Genomic DNA, 20,370 nt, shown 5'->3' with positions numbered 1-20,370 from the left:
TCCGCCTCAGGTTTATGCCCTATAACAAGCTCACTTCAAGGAAGGAGGTCATTTCCAAGAGAGTGCCATAATACGACCATCACCTACACCTGAAGGTCCCCCAACCTTTTGCCTGATAAAGTTTCAGAGGACAGAGAAGATGCATTAAAGACAGCCATAAGCATAACCATTTCGCAATTCATCTTTTTTATTCATCCATCCATCTTCTGTATCGCTTCTCCTCACCCGGGACGCGGGCGTGCTGGAGCCTATCCCACCTCTCTTCGGGCGAGAGGCGGAGTACACCCTGAACTGGTCGCCAGCCAATCGCAGGGCACATAGAAACAAACAACCATTCGCACTCACATTCCCACCTAAGGGCAATTTAGAGTCTTCAAACAACCTACCACATGTTTTTGGTATGTGGGAGGAAACCGGAGTACCCGGAGAAAACCCACACAGGCACGGGGAGAACATGCAAACTCCACACAGGCGAGGCCGGGATTTGAAACCCCATTTCTCAGAACTGTGAGGCAGATGTGTTAACCAGTCAACCATCGTGCCGCCCATCTTTTTTATTAAGCTGCTTTTTGTGTATGAGTTCAACCACTTCAATGCAGCTTGGATTGTTAACCGTTACCTTTGAATATTAATTCACCTAACCTTGTAGGCAGCTCCTTTGCCCAGATGTTTACATCAGGATAGTTTTGAACCAAGACTGGTTGCTCACCAATGGCAGAGCATATACAGACAAACAAGCAATTCGTACGCACATACTCCCACATTTGCACCTAAGGACAATTTAGAGTCTTCAGTGAACTTAATATACATTTTTTGGGAATGTCGGCGGAAGCTGGCGTACCCAGAGAAAACCATGTAAGCACAGAGATAATATGCAAACTCCATGCAGGAAGACCAGAGTCGGGATTCAGACCGTCAACCTCTAAACTGGGAAGCAATTGTCCACTGTGCCGCAGCATCACAGTCAATAATTGAAAAATGTGGATTATTATTATTATCACAATTATTATTTTTATTTTTTTTTACTTTTTTTGCAGCTACATGACTGGTAGATTAAAAAATATATATACTGCACTTTATACAAGTTCACCATTTGTTTGGCTGTTTTAGCAATGCCATAATGAAGACCCTGTGATGTGAATTCAGTGATTTGTTTCTAAATACATTATACATATTTGAAGATAATTGCTGAAAATATGCAAAGACTGAGAACTATGTGTTTCTTAATTGTGGTTATATAGCGTTAAACTGTTTTCACCATTTCAATTTTTTGGACTTTTGGGACGTGACTAAAACACGGCCACAAAAAGCATTTGGAATCTGGCATGAGTTCCCCTCCAAAATATGTCCCACTTTAAATTTGAATGGGAATTCAATAGTTGAGGCCCAAAGTAGTTATGTAGAATATTAAATGTTCTTCCTTTGGATTAAACAAATTCAGTATCTTGATGATAAGGCTAACTCATTGACTATGCAGCTGACAAAAAAGAAAGAAAGAAAAGACCTGCATCATGTTTCCATGGTCAGTTTTCAACTGCTTCTATCCTTCCTCCTGTCCCCTCTTGCTCATTTTTTGTGTCCTTGAAGAGAGGCTTGCTGAAGGCAAACAGCGTGTACACACACCAGCAATTCTACGCGCTATGAATAGGTGCCCATGGGTGTGCACGCCTACATGAGCGCCAATGCATTTGCTGCATTGGCAGCTGGGGGATGCGCCAATTCCAAGTGTGCCAGTTGCATCACGACTGTAGCGGAACCATTTGTTAACACCAGCCTGTGGCCTTACAGTTGTTACCACTCAATGACGGTCTCTTGAAAAATGCAATATGTTATATGCTCGCTGAACAGGAGGGCACACACTGTGCGCGTGACTTTCTGCTCTCCACTTTCAACGCACAATGTGCAGCACAGTGATTGTGCTAATGAGACTGGGACTTGGAGAACAAAAGAAATACAGAGAGAAGCCTCTGTCAAAGTGTAAGAGCATGAATGGAGGCTGTTGCACCCCCCCCCCCCCCCCCACTGGTGAGTCTGCATTGCGCAGTGTGACCGTGACAAACGTCTGACATCACACTGCGAACACACCTGCTTGCGGGGAGTGAGATGCAGAGAGGGCTCAAGGAGTAGCAGCTGTCATATTTAGTGAAACTGAGAAGGAAGAATCATCATAGAAAGTTGGAATGAGGACATAAACCCACCCAAGACTTAATTTGGTACACCTGCACAATCTAATTGGATCAAACACAAGAGCTCTGTCAAAGGTTTTTTATAAGAATGCTCCATTTAGGCAGGTATGGCTGATACCTAATAGGTTGTTTATGATATTGTACATTTTCCATCAGGGACATTGAATTCCTTGGCCGGAATTACATTACACTGATCGAGTGACAGTTCTTATTTTTGGTCTCAAGTGGTGCAATTCAGATACTCGTCATGGCAGCGTAAAGAGAGAGAGAGAGAAAAAAATCGATGAAATATGATATCTTCCGATCAACATCAGGCATTGGCCAGCCGGTCTGCCATCGCAACTGCGTAAACTGACAGATCAGATAATAACGTCAGCGAAATATGCCGTTCGGTGATGTGTACACACTAGTCCCTGCCAAAACAACACAAACAAATATTATAAATCTAAACTGCAGAAGCGGTGTAAACATCATTAAATTAGGAAAACAATTTCAGGCCAGTGGAGTAATGCTGAGGTTAGCTTCATTTAAACAGATGATGGACAAGAGTCAGTTTAGGTCAATTAAAATAAATTATTGGTGGATTTTCAGTGGACACAATGCTTTTCTAGTAAATATTTTATCCATATCTGTTGAGCAGTAGAAAAGGAATGTCCAATGATATAAACTCGCTCAACTCGCTAAATATGTGGCTTCAACCACGTATTTTGTTGCGATATGAATAATTTTGAGGTATGAATAATTTGACTTACAATACAGTTTGTAATGTAAAAAAAAAAAAATACATAAAAAAATGAAATACCTGGAGTGACATCAATTAAACATACAAATTTAAAGTCACTCAGCCTTATGTGAGGGCTATTTACATCCCATTTAGGTAATCAACACAGTCAGTAAACAAGACATACATACATGTCAAGTGTAAGCCATCAATAAACATTCACAGCTATTCACAGTTCAAGTTTTTAAAGAGCGTATAAAATTACAAATAAATATTCCCACATATGGTTATTAATTTGTTATCACATAGTCAATACATTGCCCATCCCTTATCGGTGATTTCCATTGCATTGTGTCACTCAGCCTCCCTTTAGTCAATAATATCCAAGATAATAGTGATATAGTAGAGACTTAAAACAGTACATCTATTTGGAGACAAAATGGAGATAGTACAGGCTGTTAGGAGTGATAATAGTGTAGAACATGAAGAGACAGAAGGTGTCAGATGGCAAAGTGATTGCCGCACTTGACTGTGACACTCCATTGTTGCCTCTCAGGGAGGCAACATTAGCTCTTCACTTAGCATAATAGCGCTCAAGTGCTAACTCACTAGCACCTTTCTAATTAAGCTCTCAAGCACGCTCTCGCTCCTGCAGATTTCAATTACAGGCGAAATTACACTTCTTCTACCCTAATAATGCATCCAACAAAACTGAAAAGTCTGCATTGGTCAGCAAATGTGTACGACCCACTCTAGTTGAAAAAAAAACAAACAAACAAAAAAACAACTACTGTACAACTAACAAAACACATAAAAAAAGCCTCTTAAGCCTCTTTAGTCAAATGAAGCGGAACACAAAATGTTACCTCATTAAGTTACTGAAGAGGTTTCCAGTAAATTTCAGCACTCAACTTTTAAGAGGATGAAGCAGACATGTTTTTGTTCACTGGCAGATACACATCCGCTTTCCATGTCATTACCGCTTGCTGTATCAGCATGATCAGAGGAGGAACAAAGCCGTATCGATATCTTATGGACAGGTTAGAACATTAACATCAAGGTCATGTTGTATACTGAATGTTTTTTTTTATATTGGTTGTTGTCTTGCTGGCAGCATGAACAAGAACCAAGAGAATGAATGCCATGCAATCAAACCCTCAGACACACAAGGTGAATGTCAGTGTGACACAGACAGGCGGCAGGCGTGTTGGCATGTTGTGAATATGTAGGCATGCAGCTGCAAACTAATCCTATTCTTAGAAAACAAGGGCAAGGAGAATGCAAGACCTTGAGGTGGAGAAAACACCAACAAACATATACGGGTTTATAGAATTTATGTGAAATTGATGACAACAAAATGGATTTTTACTTTCTACTGTCTCTTGCATAATTATTTTGAAATGAATACTTTGGTTAAATGGCATCGATATAGCAATGTAAAATAAAAATAGAAACAAACAAAAAACAACAACATACAACAACACGTAAGTAAACAAACATATAATTGAATAAAAATACATTATAGTCAAGGTGTCGCTGTTGGGCAGAAACTGCTTATCTCCAAATACAATATGGCTAATTTTTTTTCACAAATCGATACAAATGGTCTGTTATTTTTACCATTTATTAACCAATCGTAATTGTTGAAAATTGCTTGACAGTAAATATTCGACACTTCAACTGTCTGAGAAGTGTCGTACTGCTGTATAACGCCACCATTTCCTGAGTCCGCAGGCACCTTGCTGTATTATGTCGCCTCAAAAAAGTGAAAGTCTGTATGGTGTTTTTTTTTTTTTTTTTTTGAGGGGCGGGGGTGGGGTGCGAAAACACGAAAACAAGTGAACATAGTTTGGTTAGAAACATTTGAGTAGACCTGTTTTGTTAAAAATCGATACTTGTCATGTGTCATTGCAGAAGGAAGCCCATCAGCCACAAAGGGTGCAAATTAATTTCTGCTCATTACGCTGGCTAGTCAGTTAAATGGTTTCTTTATTGCATCACTCATGGGTTTCAGAACTTGGAAAAAGAGTTTGGGAAGATGATGTAACCACAGTCTTTAGCTTTTGTTAAATATTAAAGTATTTTCTCTCGCCTGGTGCTCGGCGCAAGCCCAGACTTTAATGGGTGAATTTTCAATGAATAAAATTAGCAATTGAACATAATTAAAGGGAGGTGTTGTGTTGATGTTGGTGCACAACAATATATGATAGCAATATAAGGTATAATACCAACTTAAGGGATGCAGTGTTTGGTAACTCAAGCACGGTGGCATTTTTTTTTTATTTCCTGAAAAGTTGTGGTTTCGGAGATGTGCTGATTCTGCCCAACAGCGATGATATCCAATTTATTGTAAAGTTGCCATCATTTTTAAATGCAATATTACTTAAGTATGGTTGCGAGAACATATTAAAAATCATATAGGTGTGTTGGGCATGGTTTGCGAATTTTTTTTTTTTTTTAAATGGCTTTGCGAAATGGCTTATATGTGACAAAAAGGCTTTGCGTTCCTCTATTCAATTTGAAATGGGACTTTGCATGACAAGGTTTAGCTTACAGGGTGAAGTTCTCTTCCAGGTAACAACGGTTCCTCAGCAGCCCCGCCCACAGCTGCACACCAATGATTCCAAAGATGAAGAAGACAAAGAAGCATAGCAGAAGCACGTTGCCCAGCATGGGTAACGTGTCCAGCAGCAAGTTCACCAGGATACGCATACCTGCAGGTGAATTAAAATCACAAACATATGTCAATGATAAGATCAAAACATTTTTTAATCTATATAAAACAATACAAAACATGACTTTAATGAGCACTTGAATAACACGTTTGTGAGAATCAGACAATAACTTATTATATACATAAGACGCATCACATCTGCATCAGAGAAGCACTGACCTATTTTGTTCCCTGAAGTTGTATTAAAGTAGTATTATATTATTATTCTATTTCTTTCTTTTCGTAGTGTTGCTCTTGGCTGCATCACTTCCAGTTCTGTATGTAGACATTATTATTATTTTTTTTTAGTCCAGTAATATATTAACCTCTATATGTTGCCATGTCAATCTAATCTGCCCAGTGCCTTAAAATACAGTAGGGCTGGTTGAAATCAGATTTCAAATTTGTCCCTCCCAAGATGTGATAGTGGCAGTATTACAAATTAAGAGGTGGATTAAGTCAGGTAAATCCCAATAAAAACCCAGGTACCAAATGCACCGCCCTCCCCTATCAAAATGTGAGGAATTGCATAATCTTTCAATGTAATGAAATCTGGAAATCTGACGTAATACTGTCTTCCTTGGCCCAAGATTCACCTCTGCACAAAATGTTTTGACGTTTTGAGGTATCTTCATCAAAGACAAACAAATATACAACAATAAGCTTTTGGTGAAGATATTTAAAAGCAAAGAGAAATATGGCTGTACAGCCTCTGCACAGAAATAAAGTCATCATGGTGGTTCAGCAGTGGGAGATAACGGTTTCTCCAGAGGAGCCGGTATACATCAGACAAAGACTTTAAGACAACACTGGGAGATGAAAATTTGAAAGAACCATTTTGGCAAAGAGAGAATAAGCAGCATCCCAACTACTTTCTGAATAGAAAGATGCAAGTCTCACTCGTGACTAGTGGAAGCTTAATTACATACAATCAGATTCGCTGCTAAAATTATGACCTTATCCCCTGTGTATGAGTTGTACTGCAGTGATGACATGTTTGAGATGTGATTAGTGGCATCTGATGACAACGGATTCGACTGACGGGGAGAAAGAGGTGAAACCCACTGATGAGATCAAAGCCACCTCATACAGGCACCTGACGTGCATGTGTATGTGTGTTACTTGTTTAACGTTTTACCAATGCTGTGAGGACCTGTGTTCACATAGTCATCAGTGAAGACACAAAACGCTATGGGTTTGTTACGATAGGGGTTAAATAAGATGAAGGGTTGCTCACATTCTTGGTTGAAAGTCAATGTACATCCATATACACTACTCACAAAAAGTCGGGGATATTCAGCTTTCGGGTGAAATTTCAGGATGAAGCTACAATGCATAATAACCTTTACAGGTGAACTTAATTTGACCTGTAATGGTTATTGTGCATTTTAGCAACATTGCAGCGCCCTGAGTAAGCTGAAGTCACATCCTAGCTCGGCTCAATGCACTTCAGTGATTTCATTCAAGTCATATAATTAACAGCCATTATAGGGAAAAAAAAATAAAAAAATAAAAAAATATATAAATATATATATATATATATATGTACACACGCACACACGCACACACGCACACACACACACACACACACAGTAGATACTCCCTAACTTATCTTTTTGTGAGAAGTGTTCAGTAAGTGATTGAAACAAGACTCGGCGCGTTTGCAATCATTAGCGTGGGCGTCACTGTTGTTGCCTTTGATGAATGTGTGTTTGTGTTTTTCAGGGCCATGCTGTGATTAGCGAGTAACAGCTCAACAGTCGGCTAATGTGTCATCATCACAACAGTGCATTTATTCTGCAGAAGCGATGAGTGACAGGTGAGAAGCTGACAAATGAGACAATGCTGGGAATGACTCACAAGTTGACAACATTTAGAAGCAGACACCTGTAGTTCAGTCACCTAATATAAGCTTAAAATGAAGTTAAAATGATTTTTTTAAACTGCTTATAAAAGTTATCTTAACCATTCTGTCGTAGCTAATTTATTATTTCACCCAGATTATGGCACATTAGGACCATTAGGATCTTATTAGGATCAGAATGATTCTGATTCTGATTATGACACATTTAAAGTCATGCAATATGTAACTAAACATGAAGGCAGTGGTTGGTGATGTTATCAGCCAGACATGTTGTCAATGACATGGCATGACAAAAATGTATTAGTTTGAAAGTGTCTAACACTGTCTTCACTAATTTTCTCATCAAATGCAGAGCAGAAGTGTTCCTTGAGTATGAGGTCTGCGTGTGCAAGTGCGTGTGTGTGTGTGTGTGTGTGTGTGCGTGTGTGTGTGTGGTGAAGGCAGCTAGATGCAAGTCTAAATGTGTTTGTTCCCAAAGGGCCTTTCCATTAGACTAGAGTTCCATTAGTCCTAATTGGGTGAGCAGAGGGTTCGATTGAGAGACGGCGAACGAGATGAGGCACGGCCTGAAGGAGCACCGAGAAGTCACACAAGAAAAATAAAGAAATGAGGGAACGGAAAAACGTAACACAAAACATTTTGAAACAACACATAAACAAGAGTGTAAAGAAACATAACTGGCAGTTTCAGTTTTTTTCTTACACATTGTATATCTCTCTCCTCAGTGACAAAACCAGGTTGCGGTTACAGGCGACCCCTCCTTGAACTATATGTTCCTACTTTCTATTCACTATAAGGTAGTATTGACTTACATTTTGGCTCTACTTCCATCTCAAACCAATTTCTTCAATAAAGGAAACCCAACACACTCCGTCTCATGCATCCAGTAGTGAGCGCACAGCAAGAAACTATTATCTAACAATTTGTCAGAGGGTTACAAATTGAGGTGTGTGAGGGGTGCGGTTGCACACGTGCACTCTGGGTGTCTGTGGCAGAGCTGTGATCCACCAAAACGTGGAACAAATAGCCTGAAGCCCTCCCGCTTCCTCACCTCTAATGGGGTCACGGATAGCGGACAGAATCGGGCTACCGCAAAGTAATTACACACACGGTCACTTGTAACAAACAGCAAGCACATACAATCCATTGAAATATTGCAATCTACACATAGCTATGATGCACATATGCATGCATCTGCTGATGGGAGATTCGTAGATATGATGTCTTATTATTACCATCTCAATTGGACAACTGAGCAAACATGATTTTAACTTTGTTTAGGCTGAACATATGTAGCTGTAAAAGGAGTTTGTATCGTCAAGCGTGTTCCTTTTTTTCTAGTGAGCGTCTATGAAGAGGAAAACGTTTAAATATCCATAAAACCAAAAACAAAAAAATTGGGCCGATCATTCTGATGTTTTCAGAGGCGTAAGTGGGCATAAATAAATAGAGATGTCCACATAAATTTTGGTGATGATTGATCATAGTTTTCTGACATTAAGCGACGTTGAGCTTTTGGCCGGGACATCCTTGTCAGGTGTCCACCGATATGACAGTCACCCGTGCCCATCAAAGTCCATGGTCAACCAAGCACCATGACGAGTAAAAAATGCCTTTCATGTCACAAAATGAAACGCCTGTTTAACATCATCACCCAAAACTATTTTATCAAGCTTTCAACACTGATAAAATAGTACAAACACGGTGCCATGATGGCGGGTGTACGGCGTGACAGCCCGCAGTGTACATCAAAGTGTGCCTGTGTCACACAATACCACCATGCAGCCTATAGAAATGCCTGTGTCATCCACTGAAACTCTTTTCAAACGTCTGAGAGGCATTTGTGATGCAATTCATCCAAAATTGAGCAGACGAAAACCATTTATACATGCGGAAATGAATCTGGAAGCAGTTACATTTCAATTATCGATTTATTTTTTAACAAGCCTATTAAAATGTTTCACCATCACTTTTTCCACTTGTTGTTGTCTAAACAAAACAGTCAGACTTTCAATATAGGCAAAATGACACCGCAGAATACGTAGTAGTTCTTGTGATGGGTTGACGGGCTCTATTTTGGGGGGAATTCTTTCTGCAGACATCATTTGTAAGTCGAGAGCTATGGAACTCAATCAAGCCCAATTTTAAGAGCGTTAGGAAGCATAAACATCAAAGCGGAGAGATTCATACCCAGAACAAAGCATTTTTTCATATTCATTATTGATAGTTAACCAATTACTTTGATGATACTACAAAATTTAAGTTAGGACCACCCCGGGTTTAGACACATTGGTGAGACCAGTAAGGATTTCATTTGGGAAGACTGATCAAATAAAATTAAAAAGATGACCTCCTTAAAAAAAATTCTCTTAAAAGTACAAGTTTGACACGCTACGCACGTTTCATAGTAACCACGATTCAGAACCATTTGCCCAAATTAAAATAACGCTCATCATAAAGTCTGCCTGTCTCAAAGTTTTAGATTAATGTAGAGCACTTATTACATGATCAATGAAAGAGCATTATCTGATTTGATGAAGCTGTAACTCAGGGTCTAGCTACGATTTGTGATTAAGGATATTATGAATGTTTAATGATCCCCATAGAGAACAGGTGGGATGGCAGCAGAGCAGCATACATATAGTATAATGCATATAAATGGATTTTCATGAAGAGGCAGAATAGCCTACATAAATACAGTACCAAGACACACACGGGTTTACATTGCAGAAAACAGCCCAAATAGATTAAAAGATGTCCTCACTTGGCACTCTGTTGATGGCTTTCAGGGGACGAAGTACCCGCACCGTCCTAATGGCTGACAGGTTGATATTCTGCAGGTCCAGAGAGTATTCTACCATGCTGGAGATAAAGAAATGGAAGAGAGAACGAAGAACACTTTAATCTTGCTTTTGTCAAATTATGACAAACGGACAAGCATAGCTCCAGGTGGTCCAAAGATCCCGAGTTGGGTTTTACTATCAGTGGTCATTCTTTTGATCTAATCTCACCTGTCCCAGCAGTGTGGGGTATATGGAGCAAGCCAGAGGCAAGGGAAGGGAAATTACATGAAAGTGAGGTGAGGAGGAGAATGAGAGCAGGAAGAATGACGGCTTCATATTTCAAGTGTTTCCTGCAGGATGCTGTGGCTCACTTAAAGGCTGGCATCTGTTAATAAATTTCTGCAGCATGGCTAAGCTGTTTGTGTCGCCAAGGCCAAAACACTTTCACAGGAGAATGCTTAAAGGGTGTTTAATATGTGTGTTTGAAACATGTCTTTTTAAAAAAAAACAAATGTTTCTGTTATTCCCACAGAAATCCCCCTTGAACCCCAACAGCAGATTTGAGAATGCCAATGGATCCTTATGTTTTTTTTCAGACTTCAATGTATTATCCCCACAAGAAATAAATGTGAATGAGCGTGTGAACGGCGGTCTGTCTCTGACCAGTTGAAGGTGTAGTTGCAGCTGAGACAAGCTCCACCGTCACACAACCCTGAACAGGATGAATATTATAGGATGGATGGATTGTAGATTGAATTCCAAGTTGCCTGAACACAGAATTGTTCCAACTGCAAGGGTACTAATTACTTGAATGGGCTGGGCAACCAAAAATTAAACTATGTTAATAACATGTTGAGCAAATGTTGAACATTGTGTCATGTAACTCGGTTAGGTTTAGAACTCAGAAATCTTTTTTTTCCGTTTTTGAGAACTTTCTTGTGCATCTTTGATTGGCTGTTACATCTGCGATACCCCCATATGGCATGACAGTTCAGATGGGTTCGTCCTTGTTGGCCGGTGCGTGGTGGGCCTTCAGCGTGTTTGTGCACAACATTGCTTTGCCTGGGGCTACGACCGAGTTGAGGCAGCATAACGCCACCAGCATCACCACTCCAACACTCAGGCTACTAACATCTATTGGTTTCACAGCACAGCAACCTGTCCCTCACTAAGATGGTGAGGTTTTTCACTTCAGCATTGACTCATCAACGCGACAGCAGCTCACAATTGAGTAGGAGCGGCTGCAACAAGGGTTGAACTGTTGTAGCCCACAGCTGACAGGCAGCAGCTCAAGCTACTAATTGTATCCCCCAGCAAGCAACGGGACCACATAACATTTGGGCCGGTGCTGCATTGAAGTCCCAATGTTGTGGTAAAATGTTACACTGCATGTGACAGTGCAGCTTGATGGAAATGTCACAGACTAAAGAAGAGCGAAAGTGTTGTTTTGGGGCCAACCTTTTCCACCCACCTCAAATACAATCATACCTGTGCTGCATTGATTGAATGTGGGTAGCTGAGATCCTGAAGAAGAGCTACAACGTCAAAAAGGAGTTGTTAAACCAAGAACAACATACTTGCCTTCTTGTATTGAGCTTGATGGCACATAACACCGTGTTTTATGCCACCCGGGTGGATAATGCTAGTGACACAATATGATACACCAACAAAACCATTCACAATTGCACGGATTACTGATTCAATTGCATCTGGGGGACATTTGAATAAATGAAAGATTGCAGCCGTGCCTCAGAGTGTAGGGATCTATTGTCCTCATGCGTGTGTGTAAAATGAGTACACGTACATGAGAGACATGGCTCTTTCTATACACATCCATCCGGCTACAGCGTTGGAGAAAGTAATTAGTGGCTCGTCTAAAGCCTCCCGCTTAGGTATTTCTCTCTGTTTCCCTTATATCTTCATCATATACATCCTCTTACCGGTATTCAATATTTTGTATGTTCATAATGGTATGAAAAACCCTCTGAAGAAACCTACAGCGGGGGGAGACCCAGGGAGAAGATGCAGCTTTGACAGTGAAGAAGAAGTGGTCAGATGCAAAATGTCAAAGCTGCAGGGACTTAACTGTCAAATTAGAAATGTGCTTGCTTCAAGGCGGCACGGTGGACGACTGGTTAGAGCATCAGCCTCACAGTTCTGAGGACCCGGGTTCAATCCCCGGCTCCGTCTGTGTGGAGTTTGCATGTTCTCCCCGTGCCTGCGTGGGTTCTCTCCGGGCACTCTGGTTTCCTTCCACATCCCAAAAACATGCGTTAATCGGAGACTCTAAAATTGCCGTAGGTGTGACTGTGAGTGCGAATGGTTGTTTGTTTGTATGTGCCCTGCGATTGGCTGGCAACCAGTTCAGGGTGTACCCCGCCTCCTGCCCGATGACAGCTGGGATAGGCTCCAGCACGCCCGCGACACTCGTGAGGAGAAGCGGCTCAGAAAATGGATGGATGGATGGATGGATGCTTGCTTCAAAGTTTTCATTAATGATGATCTTCCCCCATGAACAAAGTATCATTTGCATAAAACATATTTGCATTTCACAGTTATAAATACACTAAAGATGTAAATATTGCTATATACAGTACAGCTCTGAATATAGAACAAAAACACAAAACACCAAGCGATAGAATGCTTCTTTGTTCCAGCAAAATCCTACATACTGTGCATACTGTACCTACATTTGGATGAATAAGGTTGATGGATGCCCACAAAGACTTAGTATAGTCTCTAGTATAGTATAGTATAGTATAGTATAGTATAGTATAGTATAGTTCACTTTTCCTACAGACCAACAGGGTAAATATTGCAATGTATAACGCAAAATACAACTAACTAAATGAGCTTGAAAATAAAGATACAATTTAAGGAGGAGTCTATGGGCTAGCCTTAACTGAAGCTCGGGGTATAAAACACATTTTCTATACATAGTGTATTAAACGAAGGAAAATAAAAGATTATGGCAGGAGCATGAGGCGGTAACAACAAGAAAAAGAGATAATAGCAGACTGTCAACCAAGATTTGGCCTGGCACCACTGGCACTGCCCTCAGTAATTAGTCCAGACACTAATCTCAAGGATGTGAGGTAAGGGAAATTAAGGCAGAGGCAGTTTTACAAAAGCATAAACTCTCTCTAAAAAAAGACACACACGCATATTAAACAAAGTCAGGTATAACCCGAGAGACTTATTAAATAATTTAGTCATTTGCTGAATTTGACATATTTACAACTGTTTGCAAAGGAGATACATCATACATATATAAACATTTTTGTTTCTTCACTTGGAAAGGCAGTAGTGCATATTAACAAGCTATTCCCAAAAGACTGGTAAAGTAGCCTTGTTTCCTTAAAAGTGTATTTTGAGTTCACTATCTGGAAAAAAGGGGGTTATGAAAGAACAAGGTGTCATGCTTTCTGTTTAAGTGGGATCACTGATGTTAAAAACAAACAAACAAACAAACAAACAAACAAAACAAGAAAACCACAGATATGTCTGCCTACAATAAGCTTCATGAGGTTCACTAATGCTGCTTGGTGTTAAAAAAAAAAAAATTGAAATCCTGAAAACTTTTATTTCTACGTACTAAGTTTGAGGGAAACTTACCCAGCCATGACAATGAAGAAGTCCAACCTGTTCCAAGTATCTCCCAGGTAACAGTGACGACCAAAGATTCCAAGAGCCACCATCTTCACCACCATCTCCAGTGCAAAAAAGATGTAGATGAAGGCATCGAAAGCCTATGAGAAATGTAGATGAGAATTGAGTTACAGAAAAGTGAGTTTGAGATATATGATACAATAAGTGAATTAGAAACAATTCTCTCTGTCAAGGACGCATATTTGTTATATACAGGAGCCGATTCTCTTTACTGGTAAAAGAAGCAACTACATAAGGAACCACAATGAAATTGGAAGAAGGTGACGACCTTTCCAGAATCAACAGTTGTTTTACAAGAGATGCGCAGGTTGCCTGTGTTCTGCAGGAAATGTAATTTACCCAGAAGTTCCTTTCAACACATTTTCTAGGTCGGAGGAAAATGTTTTTATTCAGTTCTGACCTTTATTCAATTCAAAGGTCTCAAAACAATCCATGACCAATTTTCTACCTTGAAAAGGCAATTTTATGTTCAGTTCACACTTTCTAGCAGTATCCCAGGTTCTTCTTAATTTAGTTGTTTCCATCCTACTGTCCTTTAAATACTGCTGTTTGGAAACTGCTCAATTTAAGAGGACACAATTCACAATGATATGTGATTTAAACGTGCACCTTTACAATAACAGTGTGTGTTGTAACAACAAAGGTACTTGCGGCTGTTGTGCAAACACTGAACAACTTGGAAAGACAATTCTTCCATACGGCACAGAACTGTCATATTAGTGTTTGATGTATAAAAGCCAGACTTTACCGGTAATAGATGAACCTGGAAAAGCATAAATCCAAGCAAAAAGATCCAGGTGAAATATTTTTGGAAAAACCGAGGAGGCAGTAAGGTGAGATTCCTTTTTCCAGTTCCCATTGTTATTCTGAACATGACAAACAAAACCTTCTATGGTATTTTGGGAGGGGAAAAAAAAACATTTGCCAGGGCTTTAGGCTGTATGACTGTTTGCAGCCTTAGTAATACTGTAAGTCATTCAATGGACTCTCTTTATTTGAGTAGTGGAAGCAGTTGTAGCCACCAGGCTGTGGGATATGCCAAGTATTTGGCTTTTTGATGATGACAGAGTGTTTTCTTTATTCAGTTCCCAAGATGTGTGGCATCCACACACAAACCCAGTCTTTGAGAAATATTTTATCAGGTTTTGATTTGTAGATGAGTTCATTCGTAATCAACTGTCAACTCAGTGGAATTTTGCTTATCTGGAGGGTAAGATGTGGAGAAAAAAGGTTGACGTGCTAGAAAAAATTGACTTCAATTTTTGAATCAGCATGCCAATTTTAGTTTCAATCAGCATAAGAAGAAGAAGAAGAAGAAGAAGAAGAAGAATCACTTTTTATTGTCATGAACATGCATGCATGCACACGAAAGTTGTTCTCTGCTTTTAACCCATCACAGTGAACACATACACGTTAGTGGAACACACTGGAGCAGGGGGCAGCTAAAGCGCCCGGGGAGCATTTCGGGGTATCAGTGTCTTGCTCAAGGACACCACAGCTGTGAGTCCGGGGGATGTTGGCGGATGGTCCAGTCGGGGTCTTGAACTAGGTTATCCAAATAGATAAAAATCTAACTCAACAGAATTGTTTTTTCAAATTGTTCCTCAGTGCAATCCATCTGTCACATTTACTACCAGGCAAGCTAATGTGGTAGCTCAACAAGAGGCCAACGTCTCCTGCGGAAAATAATGACAACATGTCCTTTGTCAAAGAGCAGTCAGTGTTATTCCTCACTCTAATTTCAACAACATTCAAGATTTGGTACACTGAGATCAAAACTGAACTCAAAGTTGTCTCTTCAAGGGATACCGATCGGTCAAATTGATTTCAACCAGCCACAAACGTATTATCTTGACACTTGGTAAAATGAATTGCTGAGATTACAGACCAGTATTCTGATGAATGTTACTGCCTCACATGGATAACATCCTATGCCAGCAGTAAAGTTTGCTTGAGTAAGCACATCCCCAATTTCATTAGCACTCAGCTGTTGCCAGTTATAGCATTCTTTCTCAATAGTGGGCTGCTTCTATCATCATTTAGCCGGCAAAAAAGAGGTATTATATGGGACTGAGTGAGTGAATGTAGCGTTAAGCTGCGCACATGCCCCAAGAATTTAGTTTGTGGGTTCAACAAATGGCCCAGACCAATACACATGCTGCAATGGCAATACGATTTTCCACAAATACTTTATGATTATTACCGAGGGAAGGTTTCAGGCAGAAGATAAATGACAAACAAAAGCGTCAACAGTAACCCACAGTGGGCTGCAGAACACAGATGAGAGGAAGGTGGACGCATCCAGGAGTTATGTTTTTCACGTGGAGAGAATGTTCCTCTTTCAGCAGCACTCACAAACAATTTCAAGATGGCTGTTTGCAGCCTGAGCCCACCCTAGAGGGTAAATGGATGAAGAATTGTTGTGTATTTTTTTTGTTGCTGGATCACAATATCCTCTTTTTTCCAAGTCTGAGTCCCAATTCCAATTTTGTTGAAATGTCTATTTTCCTCATCTACTTATCATAAAATTTGTCTTCATTCTTTGATCTTAGGCCAATTGAATATATTGAATGGCTCCTCAGATATACTTACAGCACCACATCTTTGCTCAAGTCTGATTTGGTTCAACAACTATAGTATGTGTGAGTTAGAACAACTCAATTGGATAGTTCTTTCTTGTGTGTTTGCCTCATTACTTTCATGAGTATTTGTGATTAGAATTCTTACTACAGCTCTTTAAAACTGGGCATACACTGATTAAGCTTGTTTCATGCCCAATTCCAAGTCGTCGACTCACTTTTGAATCAAATACGATTTCAATTCTCATAAGTGGTTGCCGTTGTTGGTGTCTGGTGTGGTGGCAGCAGCGAAACTGCCAGATGGCTATAAAGCTACGAAACAAGTCTAGAGGCTGACTGAGTTTATACTGGCCAGCAGTCAATTTCTCAACAAGGTTTCCTTCCTCCTCAACATATGAGGAACAGACACCTGTAAAGGTTTGTTGATGGTTTTAGAACTGACAATCTTAAAAGATACAAGAAACACAGGTTGTCTTTTGTATGGGGACATCAAGTACCTTTTTTTGTCTAATCGACTTACTTCCAACCCAAATACAATATACCGACAAATGCAATTCAATAAAAGAGTTACACAATATTCTGCCGTTTGGAAAATAAAGGTGCTTTGATTTGATTTAAATGGTCCATCAACCATTCCATCACAGTACAGAATCAGTTCATCGCAACTTTAACGTTTAACACTGACTCAGGAAGGGTGTCATTTATTGTATTATTGGACCTCACTGCGGCATTTAATATAGTAGATCATAACATTCTGTTGAAAAGGTTAGAAACTTGGGTAGGACTCAATGGAACAGTCCTTAAATGGTTCAGGTCCTACTTGGAGGAAAGGAGTTATTTTGTGACCATTAGAAGTTTTTAATCTGATTGAATTGCAGTGACATATGGGGTCACTGAAGGGTCAGTTCTTTGACCCCTTTTGTTTAGCCTGTAAATGCTACCCTTGGGTCAAATTCTTCAGAACTTTAATGTTGACTATCATAGCGATCCCGAAGACAGTTATATCTAGCGGTGTCCCCCAGATGACTACAGTTCAACTGAGGTGTTGTGTCACTGTATAAAACAACAACCACAACAAGATCCAGGTATATGTTTTTGACAGTCAAGAGGATTGCTGTTAGTAAATACCTGGAGTCACTCTCTTTAAAAACCTAAGACATAGTCCGAAACCTTGGTGTGCTGATAGTTCTGAGGTGACTTTCACTAAAACTTTCTCCGACCAGCTAAAGAACATATCCAGAGTGAAGCAGTTTCAAGCAGACCAGAAGAAGCTCATCCATGCTTTCATCTCCAGTAGACTTGATTATTATAATGGTCTTCTGACTGGACTCCCTCAAAATAGAAGCTCATTCAGAATGCTGCAGCTCGGGTTCTAGTCTTTACACTGGCTCCCAGTCGGCTATAGATTAGACTGTAAAGTTCTTCTATCCATCCATCCATCCATCCATCCATTTTCTGAGCCGCTTCTCCACACTAGGGTCATGGGTGTGCTGGAGCCTATCCCAGCTGTCATCGGGCAGGAGGCGGGGTACACCCTGAACTGGTTGCCAGCCAATCGCAGGGCACATAGAAACAAACAACCATTCGCACTCACAGTCATGCCTACGGGCAATTTAGAGTCTCCAATTAATGCATGTTTTTGGGATGTGGGAGGAAACCGGAGTGCCCGGAGAAAGCCCACGCAGGCACGGGGAGAACATGCAAACTCCACACAGGTGGGGCTGGGGATTGAACCCGGGTCCTCAGAACTGTGAGGCTGATGCTCTAACCAGTCGTCCACCGTGCCGCCATAAAGTTCTTCTACTGTTCTATAAATCACTGGATGGTTTAGGACCTGAGTACATTAAAAAATGCTAATGGAATCTTAACCCAGGAGAGCTCTGAGATCTGCAGATTCAGGTCAGTTAGTGGAGCCCAGAATTAAAACCAAATAGGGTTGGTGAAGCAGCATTTAGCTGTCATGCTGCACACAAATGGGACATGTTGCCAACAGAAGTGGAGTCAGCCCTAATTGTGAATGTTTTTAAGTCCATGTTAAACACTTACGACTGAGCTCTTTTAAAGCATTTTAAAACCATTAAAAAAAAAAACAAATCTTGCATTTTTATGTTCTTTTAGTAATTTTAGTAAGCTGTCTTTTATTTTTGTACTTTGTTTTTAAATGCTGCAAAGCACATTGTTTAGTTGTGTATGAAATGCGCTATATAAATAAAGCTGCCTTGCCTTGCCTAATAAACTTATTGTTGAATTATTAAATTTCTCACAATGTCAATCTCGAAGGCTGAATTTTGAGATTGCTATTGTATTGGACCTTTTAAGATTGGTCAAGTCAGGTGTATTATAAACTGCCTTGTGAGTGGCTATTTTGTACAGGTATTTAACTACTAAAGTGTGCACTACAGTCTGATAAAATTGAGTCACTCAGTATGATGCAATCACAAATCAGACATCAGCAGAGCTTCCAGAGTTCTAAGAGTCAGATGAGAAGATGAGTTTCATAAGCTGTTTAAATGATGTTTTGATAAATAATGCCGCCTGCCAGCCGCACGTGTAATTCAACATTGGCTGCGCCCCGTCGGATCTGTGTTGCACTCGGCTCCAAGTGAAAGGGGGAATGAATTCATTGTAGCTATTTGTCACTACCGCCAGCTTCTTTTTCAGTCAGCCTATCAGGTTTAATCATCAACATGATTTGTAAGGAGAGCGAGGGTGTTACGTGTCAAGGGCCCTTTCATGATGTGAAACGGGAGCTGCTATGGAAGCTACCTCATATGCTACTATTTGGGAGTGGAAGGAGAGGATGTGTTAAGTAGGTCACTCAGATTTTTATGTTGAAACACAAAGATACATCACATATCTATCTTTTGGTGGCATGTGCAAATGAGTGACAGTCGAGATGAATCAAAACAGTGATTTTACACTCAGCGACAAATAGGACCAGAAATGGATTACGAGTTATTGTACAAAAAACAAAAAAAATGGCATTTCAGTCCTCTTCAAATATAAAACTCAAGTGTGAGTTCTATATATCAATTGACAATACACATTTGTAAAAACAGTAATGAGAAAGCAAAAGAGGACCCTTCTATGCCTGAAGAAGATTATAGTGTTTACTTTAAAACCTTTCCCCTTAACTCAACAAACGAGTCATTTAAAATATGATGTTGAAAATGAATGGGAAAGATAAATTATGAAGTACAGTGCAAAAATTCCCTCTCTAACTATAAGGACTATATACTTGTTTTGAGAGGATTCAGACAAAAAAAAAAAAAAGAAGCCATTTCAGTTAGACTTGGTAAGATTTCTTGAAATTACAAAAATAGGCTGGCTGCCCAAAATACAGAAAAACCTTAAAATAAGTGGTGAAATATTCATTCCAGTCAGTATATGAAGTAAATTAAAGTCAAAAATACTTTGTGTATTCTTTTTGATGGCTTGTTTTACTCAATTTTAGTAAAAAGATCTTAAAACCAGAGCAATTTTAGTAAACAATTGAGATCTAGTAAAAAGATCTTAATAGTAAAGATCTAGTAAAAAGATCTTAAAAGCAGAGCAATTTTAGTAAAACGATCTTAAAACCGGCGGCACGGTTAGAGCATCAGCCTCACAGTTCTGAGGACCCGGGTTCAATCCCCGGCCCCGCCTGTGTGGAGTTTGCATGTTCTCCCCGTGCCTGCGTGGGTTTTCTCCGGACACTCCGGTTTCCTCCCACATCCCAAAAACGTGCATTAATTGGAGACTCTAAATTGCCCGTAGGCATGACTGTGAGTGTGAATGGTTGTTTGTTTCTATGTGCCCTGCGATTGGCTGGCAACCAGTTCGGGGTGTACCCCGCCTCCTGCCCGATGACAGCTG

The 20,370-nt window shown here is 40.0% G+C and overlaps 1 protein-coding gene across 1 annotated transcript in view; it reads right to left on the bottom strand.

Moving 5' to 3' along the window:
• Window positions 1–20,370, bottom strand: part of LOC133414365 (voltage-dependent T-type calcium channel subunit alpha-1I-like) — a 149,923-nt gene that overhangs the window by 55,278 nt on the left and 74,275 nt on the right. Inside the window, 3 exon segments of the mRNA XM_061699653.1 lie at window positions 5,462–5,621; window positions 10,249–10,346; window positions 13,883–14,016. Coding sequence (XP_061555637.1) covers window positions 5,462–5,621; window positions 10,249–10,346; window positions 13,883–14,016 — 392 coding nt within the window.

This window comes from Phycodurus eques, chromosome 16 (genome assembly GCF_024500275.1).
Source record: "Phycodurus eques isolate BA_2022a chromosome 16, UOR_Pequ_1.1, whole genome shotgun sequence".
Classification (NCBI taxonomy): Eukaryota; Metazoa; Chordata; class Actinopteri; order Syngnathiformes; family Syngnathidae; genus Phycodurus; species Phycodurus eques.
This window is presented reverse-complemented; position numbering and strand designations above follow the sequence as displayed.